Below are 12,231 nucleotides of genomic sequence, written 5' to 3'. Positions count from 1 at the left end.
TGACATCACTAAACCTATATTAGGGAATGAGGCCAAACCTATTTCAGAAGATGCAAAGGAACCTATACAAGGAAATGGATCTAGACTAGGAGATGTAGTAGTATGCAAGGGTGGGATTTGAGATTGTGAAGCATCAAAACCAAGCAGAATGTAAACTTTGAAAATTTCCAGGTATATTAGTTGAGAATTTTGCTCAAATCAGATATTATAGTTGATTGAGAATTTTGGTTTCTAGAGCATTCTCTATCATACTGGCAAGGATATGGGTCTCCCAGGAGACTTACAACTTATACTTGCACATCAAAAAGTAGATATGTAGGAAATATACAACTTGTAAAACCTTAAAGGTGTATATGAACACCCATCTCAAAGATGGCCACACTTGATAACTGATTACTACGATTGAGATGCACCTTCCTGTAACCTCATCTTGGATGTGTTGTGTCAATGGGGAGATGGGCTAAAGATGGAGAAAGAGAGGTGCTAGGCCTCATGGAATGATGTTTTATTATTTTGTGTTTCTTACCCACTGACGACGATGAGGAAGAGTGTGACTTAACACTCCATGATGGGAAAATATGAGACATCAAATGTTAGTTCATGTGCTCTTCAAAACCCCAAAGGTTCAGCATAGCTGTGGTGTTAAAAGCACCTATGCTCTAATACCATGTGAGGAATGAACATTAAACATTGGAAATCATAGCACTACAAGTGAGAATCCTAGGGCTAATAGAGTGCGTAGTGTACAAATCAACGCGGCCAACAAAAGAATGCCAAGAAAATGGAATGAAATGATGGTGCACCAAATTAATGAATGCCTAGAAAATGGAATGAAATGATGGTGCACCAAATTAATGAATAATGACAATCAACAAATTGAGTATATGACGTGTGATGGATCAGAAGCTCAAGGAGCGGAGGGTTGTTCAACAGTCACATTCTCGTAATGGAGCGGGCTGAGGGATGCTGAAGGAGTATGTCATACTCTTGACGAATCCCAATTGCAGCAAACCATAGTCGATGCTGAAAGGTGAAGGGATGATCTAGGCAGCAGCATGGCAACAAAACATGGCCAAACACAGCAGTCCCTAGAGTAGAGGATGTTACGGAGCCTGAGGCAGGCTGAAATACAGCAGCAAATAATGCCACACCAGCAGCATGGCAGCAGGATGCTGCAAAATGCAGCTGTTTGGGGAGTCTCCAGGTCTGTGGATCATGCCAAATGCCAGGGCTGGATTACAAAGCACGTGTGGAGGAGGATGACTAGCAGCTGGGCTGCCTGATAATGATGGCAATCATGCAGCAGCAGCAACAGTCGTCTTTGTCTCTCTGGCACACACGAGTGATCACGATTATGGCTGGCAGCAGGGCTATGATGTGAGCTGAATGCTTGGCTGTGGTTTAGTGCAGGTGGGCAGTAAGGCTGGCCTGAAGCGTAAGATAGTGGGAGGAAAGTCCTAGAGGTCCGGATTGGGAAGCCCTGGGCAGGCAATGGATGGTTATACAGGTGTAGTGGCTAGGAGAGTAGATGTAAAGCAGACTACTGTACACATAGCTGGAAAGGTCATTTTCTTGGTTTGAAGTGCGATGATATTATACATGCACTCGACGATGGAAACTCCTGTTCATCGAGTATTGATGCTTTATACCCACCTCCATTGGCTTTTCTCCTATTGCAGGTGTGGCATCCTCTTCATTGATAGTCCCGTGGGAACAGGGTTTAGTGTGGCCTCATCTGAGGACGAGATGCCAAAGGACCAAGAAACGGTTGCGAAACATTTGGACTATGCCTTAAACCACTTTGTGAAAGTTAATCCCATCTTTCGGTCAAGACCTCTTTTCTTAGCAGGTGAGAGCTATGCCGGTAAGTATGTGCCTGCACTGGCACATTACACATTATGTCAGCCAGGCAATTCGAGGACCTATTTGGTGGGGATTCTGATCGGGAACGGGTTTACAGATCCACGCACTCAGGTAATTAGTTAATTCTCTGTTGAATATCAAGAATGATCCGGGATGCTTCAGTAATTTCTCACTTGCTCCTGAGACGACGAACCATTTTCTTGGCATCACCAGGTCCAGGCCCATGCAGATGTTCTCTCCTCTCTCTCTTTGTTAGATAGACAGCAAATCCAATATGTGCGGGAAACTGCTGCCATCATAGTGAATCTTGTTGACAGGTGCTCTTCTAAACTTCGTACGTTCTAATTTTAAAAGCTGTTAATGCTCATGCTACAATTCACGTGCTTTTTAGGGAGGAGTGGGTGCAGGCACACGAGAAACGAAACTCGTTGTGTGATTGGATGGAATTCACGTCTGGAATCGCAACTACGCTTGATATTCGACGATCATGCAAATATCATCATTTGGAGGTATAGTATAGATCGAGCAATTATGGATATAATGTTGTGGTGTAGCAGCAAGTTACTGATTGTTTGCCACCCTGTATCCAATGTCTGTTAGCAACATTATTAGTAGAGAGGTGATTTGTTTATATGAGACATTTATAAGACCATGCCTTTTTAAGGCGCGGCTCTGAGCAATAATTCCAATTTTTAAAGGACGGAACAGACTATCTGGAAAAGTTCTTGAATCTTTCTGAGGTCAAGCGACAATTGAACGTGGATGAGAGGTCTCTGCCATGGGTTAGCTGTCGGTCAACCGTACGCTCCAGGATGGCCGAGGTGCGGCCGCAATGGTTTTCTGCCCCCCAAGTTTTCATGAGCGGTGACTGTTTCTTGTTGATTTGGCACATGAACTGAAGAACCACAGCTTGCAAACTGACACTGAATTTCATGGGTGTCATTGTGATATTGCTGTTCCTCAAGAGCTTGCTAGTTTGTTTCATGGTCTGAAGGAGACTAGATTTAGGATGTAGTGCGTTGTGGGTGTCCAGGATACGATGAAGAGCGTGAAATGGAAGGTGGAGGCGGTGCTTGAGAAGGGCTTGCCAGTTCTCCTGTACCAAGGGATCTATGATGCCAAAGATGGTCCAGCAGGGTCCGAGCGATGGATGCGAAGTCTAGCTTGGCCGGGCGCACAAGCATTCTGGGAATCTGAGCGCCAGCTGTGGAGAGAGAATGGGAAGTTGGTGGGCTACACGCGTAGCATGGCGAACCTTGCCCACGTTGTCTTTGTAGGAGCTGGGCATCAGGTCGCTCTCTCTCTCTCTCTCTCTCTCTATATATATATATATATATATATATATATATATATATATATATATATATCAGCATACACAGCCTATGATGTCTTGAAACATTCATTGTGTGTTTGATAAGCAATTTGGTTCTACTAGTGCAGGTACCGGCAGATCAACCAGCCTTCTCCCAAATGATGTTTGAGAGGTGGATGAATTCACTTCTTGACCACCACCACCAATTCCCAAAACTTTGATATAGGTCATTGTGATTTCGATGATGGATTGCAGACACGTTGAAGGTGCAATATAATAAGTGGCACTATCAATGCATAAGGGATACCTCCTCCTATAATTTGAAACCTATATGGAAATGTTGTACATTATGCATGATATATAATGCTCTTCTATACTTTGCAACCTTATGACAAGAGTATGGTCATTTTGTTAGGAGAACCTTATGCACGGGAAAAATAAGAGAAGGGTGCACAAGAATGATACTTTGGAAAATACATCAACTCGTTATGTGATTCGACAATAGAGTCCTAGTACATTGTGATGATTTGACTGCAGTCCACCATGGTAAAAAGACCAATTTAAAAGGGAAACCAAGGTGATTCAACCAAAATCTGACATTGTAAAAAGTCAATAGAGAGAGACAATCCCATAAGGATGCATGTCTCTCATCAATGTGGTGCTTTGCTTGTTAGGTTCTCTACATTTAATAGGCCAATTTGCTTGTGTCTCATTGTCCCATTGCTCTTAGACTTGTAAGAGAACCACTATATGATTAGCTTAAAGATGATCCAACTTCTTTTTAATTTCTAGATTTGAGTACATTCTTAAGTTGAACTTTGGATAAAGTGTTGCGTTTAGGTGATATAGAGGAAGAAAAAATAACTAAAAGATATTAGCTTTGCATACATTAGTTTCAAGTGATAGTTATTAACTAAAAGATATTAGCTTTGCATACGTTCGTTTCAAGTGATAGTTATTGTGGAGGAAGCAACATTAAAAAAGAAGTGGAATGGCAACTATCCATATGTTCCAAGCAAGGAAAGCTAGCCCTTCTAAAATATTGGCATGTGTGGCCTACCAAGTACTAGTGCACACGTTCACACAATTCACACACTAGAAACACAGTGAATAATTATCATAAGGCTTTGTAGGCTAGCTTGTTTGACAATTAACTCAAATTTAGGTGCTTTCAAGGCTTGAGATTTTTTATAAGAGTGAAAATCCTTTTGGATGATTCACAAATCATAGTTAAACAATCAAAGAACATGAATACATCGGATGTATCATGGGTAGAAAAATCACTTTGATGTCAAAGTAATTGAACCAACACAACTACAACCATATGAACTATGCACAATATCCAATAGATGATTTAGGAGTATGAGTACACCCCTAAACCTTTGTGTGGAATTGTATGTGAACACATAATGAAGGCATTCACTCTTGAATTAGGAAACGACACCCTATTTCAAGATTTGTAGTTGAAAGAAATACAACAAAGAAAAATAATATAATTACCACAAGTAAAGAGAGTAGAACAATAAAACTTTTGAGTGTTGTAACTTGCAATAAAAATGAAGATAGAATCTATGGTTGGCTATCGAAACGTGCGTGCGCGTGCGCGCGCGCGCGCGCAAGCTTCAATTGTGATGTGGAAAAAATATTGGATGGATAATTGATTGCAAAACATGAGTGCTCAATGCTTAGTGATGTGTTGTAGTGTACTATCTCATTTTTGCGTGTCATGTTGGAGATCAACTTAATTATAAATGCTTCTAGGTGGTTCAACCAAGCTGATTGTCTAGACATGCCAACCTACCTCCAATCACCATGCACCTATATTGACTATTATATCCAAAGGGAAAATCTAAGGATTATTCTTGGATTGTTGTGTAGTGGGTAGGAGTTCTATCAACTTTTACATTGTGTCTGAAATGGGTACCTTATTCATTTTCTATTCCCATTGTGCCTCTCATTGGGGGTTACACAAGATTGGACACTTGAAAAGAGTATAGGTTTGAGAAGTGGGCATCTAAGTAACCTCTAAGTGCAATTAGTACTAATGAAAATATGTCCCACATTTCCATTTTCAAAATCGCATGTTTGGTGCTACTCAATCAAATATTTTCTAAAAGTACATACGATTTTTCAAAAGGCATGCTCAATCCAATATTTTCTAAGCAAAGTTTGTAAACAAAAATATTCAAGCTAACGATTTCCATCTACAGTACTAATAATAAGCACCATAACATAGCCAAACTCTCAATTATAAGGGAATCATGAATTATGATACAAAAAAACTATGCCGTCTAACGATTTCTATCGACAACACTAATAAGCACCATAACATAGTTACTCTCTCAATAAAAAGTAAGGGAATTACGAATGGGCATTTGCAAGATTAGAATAGTGAAAAAGGATCTTACACATATTAAGGATAGAGGGAGTGTAGAACCATTGTAGAGGAATTCAAAAGTTAATCCTTGGTAATGATGTGTTTAATGACTTCTCTAGTTTTAGTAGTTGGTTTTCTTTTTGTGCCAGTGGTGCCATGAGGTGGGTTTCTTTTGGCACCCCAAAATGGGTTGCAGGAGTTCAAACAAATAAACATGGGATGAACAAAAGTGATTATGGGTGAAATAAAGTAGAGGTGAATAAAAATAAGATCAAAAGTAAAGTGAGCCCAATGTTTTCCTTTATTGGTACAAATTCAATAAGAACATTATTACCTAGCATGGTGTTTCTCATTGTTGAGTTCTTTTCTCTTACAAGAGAAGTCATAGCAAAGGTGCTAATTTCTATCCCACTTATGCTTGACAATGGGACATTGATAGACTCTAATTTAAGATTTCAAACCTATAGATGGCTCAAGCTATCTCTTACATAATCATTTTTTACTCTAGCTCTGAATTGTTTATGGTCTCTCCTCTCACTCCCATGAAAGCAAGAAAGCTCATGAGGTTGTAGTTGACTCATAAAACCTAGCTCTCTATCATGGTATAGTCCAAATGGAAGAGAAAGCATTGGTGGCCTCACAATCCAAGCGGTTGTCCTTAAGTCTATCATTCCTCTTGATTGTAAGCCACTACTGCTTCAAACCAAGAGCAAAAGACAAAGGAGAAGAAGAGGAAAAAGAAAATCAATAGAGCTTCTCCTCAACCTATCCCTCACTCTCTCACACACTTTCCAACACTCTTTTTCTCACCCTATCTTGTACCCTCTCAATATGTGGAAGTAAGAGGGGAAGAAGAGATGGAAGAATGAAGTGAAGATAGAAGCATAAAAGAGGTTTTATATAACATGTTTTTATGCATAGAGAGTTGTATTTGAAACATGGAGCTTTAAGTCTTCCATTACATAGGTTGAACTGTAAGTATTTTATTCTCAATGCTTTTCTTTTATTAAACTTGGTATTAGGCTTTATTGTGACAAGTTTTGTTTTTATTTGTAGATATCTATCCTTCTAATCTTGAGGAATGACAGCTCGTCTAGTCTACTATTGATGTTCTTGATGTTATGAATGGTATGATTGGAGAAGAAATGTACAAAGGCAAGAGAAAAGCATAGCTCACAAAGAATGGAATACTTTTTAATGACCATTCTTACATAATCCCTTTGCATAATGGCCAATGGGTAGTGATATCCCTACTTCCTTTGCTTGATTTTCCAAGCATTGAGTGGTCTTTACCAATTCCAACCACCAGTGAAAGCTATTGATGTAAAATCTTTTCAGAGGTTTAGAAAACATTGAAACCTAATATCATAGATGGCATTATGTTGGTAGTAGTCTAGTTTCTTTGGATCAAAATCTTGATAATTTTAGCAAAGATCCTATAGTGGACATTGATATTTAGCTCAATGAGGATATTATCATAATACTAAAGGTTAAGTCATCATGTACACTACATCAAGTGAGGGTGGATTTGCAGAATGATAATATCGAATTGCCATGTCCATTTGCATCCCAACTTAACAACAAACAAGTAAGTTTGTACATAAAGTCATATATAGTATATATATGTATATATATTTGATTCCACTTCTTGAATGGTAAACATCCATGCTAATTTTTTTGCAGATATCAAGGAGAAGAGAGAGAAAGATACAATGCAAGGACATTGAAGAAAAAATCTCTTTACTTTCAATATAAATACCTCAAAAATTGTAACAAATTTGTACTCACTTTCTTCATTATCTATATACATGAGGTTGTACAAGACAATACACAAAGGCTATTTTCTTTTTGTGAGGAATATCGTTTTTAGGATTTCTTTTTCCTTTCTTTGATGCTTTGGTTGCCTTATGTGTTGAGGGCCCCTCCTTCTCCACTTCCACAATCTCTACCTTCTCATAATGTGTGGCCTCCCTGTCTCCTTATTCTTCCTGTATGCACTTGACAAGTATGTACTTGAAAATCTTTACTCGTGCATACCAGACATACGTAATGTTGTAATAATCATTGAAAAACTGTCAACAATTTGAAATAAAGGAATGTTAGTTTAGTGCTATTTTGCAATGCACTCTCTTTTGAGTGAAGCAATATCTTAAAATTAAATATCTACTACATTACCTTGATAAATTTGTCATCATTAAGATAAATGAACTTGACCAATCTTCTGGTATTTACAATTCCCCTCCAACCATAAGAATGACTATCATCTTGATAAGGATTTCACAAATAATAACACAAATAAAATTTAAACAACTTATTTGTAGTAATTTGTAGAATCAAGTATCTTGATGTATTTGATTAAAAACTTACCACAACTTTTCTATACTCCATTTGTGTAAGTAGATTAGAATGCATAGGACGCTTTTTTGTAGAGCTTTAATTAATCTTTTTGCAGCTCTATATAAAAAATAAGTAAATTTTAGAGTACTCATAACATATAAAGGTTAAAATGATCAAGGAGACTTGAAAAATTTCATCTTACATCTTAACATTTTTATATATTCCTTTCAAAGAATTGATATTAAAACATTGCTTATCTACACAGTCTATGGCAATCAAGCTCCAATGAGATCTAGAAATAATCATAGGTAAATAATTTAGTATTATAAACTCTTTTAAAAGTAGAAAAAACCAAACAACTTATTTTTCATGATATGGAATCATAACAAGCTCCAAGGTATCAAAATCAATTCTATTGAGCCAATGGTCAAATGCATTTGCTTCAAGCTCACTTAGTCTCATGTAGTGGGAGATTGAAAGATCAAGAATCTCAACCTTTTGCTATATATCAAAAGGGATTTCATGCATCATACACCTAGTAAAAGTAGTAAAATAGTGAGTATATGAAAAAAAATTATTGATTAAAAAATGTCATTCTTAAGAACAAACAAATTTAGATATGTTTTACCTCAATCCAGCAAGAAGGATGGAGTCATTTACTTCTCTCCTCTTATCCTTAAGAATTTGCACACATTTTGAGTCCAAAAAAATAATATCATTTCTCTTGCCTATGTCCCAAGAAAGCAATATACACTAAAACCTACTTGGTTGACCCTCTGAAGCATATCAAAAAGCTCATCCACTAGAGGTTCTAGTTGCTATGCTTCTTTTTCTTTTGCTTTCTTTCTCTTATGCTCCCTCTATTTCTCTACTTGTTTCTCTGTAGTCTTTTCCTCCTTCTCGTGCCATCTTGTGTCTCTCTCATGTGTGATATTGTCCAATTTCGGACTTGTGTCATCCTTATTTTTCTTCATATATATGGTAGCACATTAAGAATATATTACGTCGTCTCATCTGTAAAAGGAAACTAGCTCCAAAACCCTTGAGAATCTATATCCCAATCTTCATAGAATATTAATATCCTTATCCATAAGTATCACTCTATGTTCTTGGGGAGCACAAAGACATGCATTCTAGAAAAATTGAATCAAGAAGTCATAAGGTCCCCTTCCTAGTCAAATCCATCTTGAAAATATTGATGAGTGACAGGCCAACGAATATAGTCCCATTGCTTATCTTTAAGGGAGAGTACAATGAAGACCCTGATCTTCATGTAGCAGAGTTAATGGTAGCGTGTGTAGTTAACAATGCCAAAACCCCCAAGCATTGGTTGGCGATATTTTCCACCACTTTCAAAGGCACAGCATTTTAGTGGTATAAGAGACAAGCAGCAAGGACCTTTGGCACATGGGAAGACCTAAAGTTGGCCTTCCTCATCACTAAATTCAAGCGTGAAGGTTTTGAAGAGCTAATGCGAGAGGAGTTCATGAACCTAACTCAGTCCTCTGGTGAACGGGTGGAAGCACATGTCTCCAAAATGGAATCCATACTGAAGAGATGGACCAACCATCACTTAGATGAAGGCATCCAAAAGGAAAGTTTTCTTAGAGGCCTACACCAAAAGTTCGTAAGTTTGTAGAATTGAGAAAACCAATCAATCTGTAAGTTGCAATGGAAGGTACAAGACTATATGATGAAGTTGAAGCAAGGTTGTCCGATGACCTCAAGAAGAGGAGTCCTACCTCCTCCCATGTCACGAATGGTATACCCATCAAATGCAGTCCCAAGGACAATTCCCTACCCCTACCTTCAGATGTAAGTAGTGCCGCAATACAGTGCACCAAATCCATAGTGGTGGCCGCTAATGACAGTTCTCCCCAATGGCAACTCAATAACAACAGTGGAACCCTACCAACTAGAACCAACAACCCCCAATCTCAAAGTAAGAGCTCTGAATCAGAACCAGAACAGAGGACCCTCTAGATCAACTCAACTAGTCTATACAATAATTACAGAGGCTTCCCAAAACCCTATTTTAAGTACCTAGGAGGAGAAAATTTGAAGGACTACCTGTCCAATTCAGTTGCAAGCATCAAGAAGGGGCTGATGGATGTGATTATAGAATATATACACACATTGAAGGTGAATACCACTGACATATCCACTCATGTGGAAGGTGGAAGAGATGTGATGCGATCTAATACATGGTGTGAAAAGTGCCATCAAGCAGGACATTTGGCTATTGAATGTACCCAAAAATTAACCATTTTTGGAGCCTTCTATTCGTATTGTTTTAAGAAAGAACCATACAGAGGATATTTACTCTTTGAAGGAGATGCGCAAAAGAAGGAAGAAAGCGGAATAAGTAAGATTCAACTTGTTGGAATCCAAGATAACAACTCAAGTTATCAGACTAAAGCCTAGGGAGTTTTGTCCTAATTTTGGCCCAAGGAGGTTTTCCTCTCAGAGTTATATAGGATAACAATATGGTGATGGTCAGAGATTAGAGGTGGAGTATTACAAATATGAAGAAAAGGGATATATCTCACCAAACTGTCCAAACCCTAGAAGGTCCATGGACCATAAACCCTTATGTAGTTGATGCACAGGAGAAGGTCACACTACAAAAGATTGTCCTAGTTGAGCTCCTGTAAAAACTACCCCTAATGCCCAATAGAAGACCCAAGAACTTGCCTCCAATCTGGTGGAGTTGGAAGCTGCCACAATAACGCGTGCCAAGCAAAAAGAACCCACTGTTCCAAAAGAGAATGTTCCCCCTATCAAAATGATGAAGTTCAATCTTCCCAATGAGAAACAAAATAGTGCAGAGCAAAATAATGTAGTACAAAGCACTACAGTGCCACAGAGTCACAGAGACAGTTTTGCAGAGACAGGACCAGAGGTCCAAGAGATAGAGGATGTTGAAGTATTTCCAATAGTAGAAAAAGTGCAGATGATGTCACTTCTAGAGGAAAAAGGGAAGATAAAGGTGGGTGTCGTCCCATTCTCTAGCCGATTGCAGAAGCCTATGGATCCTATTAAAGAATATGACATGGTCAAGGACCTAGACACCTTTAAACCAAACTTGATATTCTAAAAGTTGTTGATGTTATCTCCCAGTTGTCGAAAGAAATTCAAAAGCATACTAACAAGAAGAAGAGGCCTAAGGATTGCACCCTCAACCAAGTCCAACAAAGCCCTAGAGCCTATGAAAGAAATGGATATGGTTAACGCCTTCTTGGATCTTAAAACCCCAGAGATTGGCATGTGGATTGAATGATAATTTATAGCAAACACATTGATTGATGGAGGCTCATCATTGAACATAATGATGGATGTGACTATAAAGAATCTATGCTTGCAAGGTATGTCACCTATATAGTGGCTTATCCGATTGGCAGACCAAAGAAAAATCAAGCCTTTGGGCATTCTCACATATGTGAAGACAACCCTCGTAGGAAGAGATTATTGGCTGATCTATTTGGTGGTCAAACCAAATTCCTACGAGACCTCATATCCTATGTTTACTGGGAAGACCGTGGCTTTTTGAAACAAGGACATGGATGGATTGGTTGAAAGGAACCCTAACCCTTGGTAGAGGACCCAACAAAGTGGTGCTGAAGTTGTATGGATCGCAAAAATTTAGGAAATAGGCCAACTTCCATTGAAGTCTTAATAGACTCTTCCAATGAAGTAACAAATGGCACGTCAAGAGATAAAGAAGTCATCAAACATATCTTTCCTAAGAAAACAAAGACACAGCCTCTGACAGTGGGCACTATAAGCCAACTCCCAAAAGAAGAAAAGTCTTTGTCAATGGGTGAATACCTCTTGCCTAAACACCCAAATTGACTTCAAAAGTCACCTCTGATAGTGAGATAGAAGCGTGGATGTATCGTTCTCCTTGTTACATGGCCGTAACAGAGACAGAAACAAAACCAAAGACATATGTAGAAGCAGAAGCAGAGGACATAACAGAGAGTCTATTCTTCTCTTACAAATCCCTTACAAAGGCACAAAACAGAGTCTAAAGAGGACGAAGATGACAATGCAGAAGAAGACTATGGAAGCGAGAAAATGGAAGCAAGCTGGAAGAATCTATCCTACTCGCAGAGGTACAAATGAAGGAGCAAGATGATCCAAACCTCCCTGATGCTTCCCTCTTTCTAGCCGAAACTATAACCTCATGGTATGTAGACATAGCCAACAACCTCTTGGCAACTCAACAGTATCCTCCTGGTATCTCCAGCCCCCCCAAGAGAAGAAAAAGCTTCTATAGAATCATCCCCTTACACCTTGTTAGGTGGCGCTCTATACAAGAAAGGCAAAGATGAAGTATTGC

At 38.7% G+C, this 12,231-nt stretch overlaps 1 protein-coding gene across 3 annotated transcripts; it reads left to right on the top strand.

The window, feature by feature from the left end:
* The first annotated feature begins 966 nt into the window (after positions 1–966).
* On the top strand, positions 967–3,942 carry LOC148020572 (serine carboxypeptidase-like 50). 3 transcript variants are annotated; one of them, XM_087699404.1, is made up of 7 exons: positions 967–1,974; positions 2,077–2,180; positions 2,255–2,372; positions 2,562–2,684; positions 2,897–3,154; positions 3,304–3,441; positions 3,591–3,942. In XM_087699404.1, exons 1-6 carry the CDS (start codon positions 1,588–1,590, stop codon positions 3,394–3,396), a joined length of 1,083 nt encoding a protein of 360 aa, XP_087555530.1. In that variant the 5' UTR covers positions 967–1,587; the 3' UTR covers positions 3,397–3,441; positions 3,591–3,942. The 3 variants fall into 3 exon arrangements, with proteins under 3 accessions (XP_087555530.1, XP_087555529.1, XP_087555531.1); XM_087699403.1 differs by having other exon boundaries at positions 3,304–3,942; XM_087699405.1 differs by lacking the exon at positions 2,562–2,684 and having other exon boundaries at positions 3,304–3,942.
* Positions 3,943–12,231: the final 8,289 nt, after the last annotated feature.

The sequence above is a fragment of the Lygodium microphyllum genome, chromosome 18, assembly GCF_053477565.2.
Source record: "Lygodium microphyllum isolate KBCC chromosome 18, Lygodium_microphyllum_v1.1.10, whole genome shotgun sequence".
Lineage (NCBI taxonomy): Eukaryota > Viridiplantae > Streptophyta > Polypodiopsida > Schizaeales > Lygodiaceae > Lygodium > Lygodium microphyllum.
This window is presented reverse-complemented; position numbering and strand designations above follow the sequence as displayed.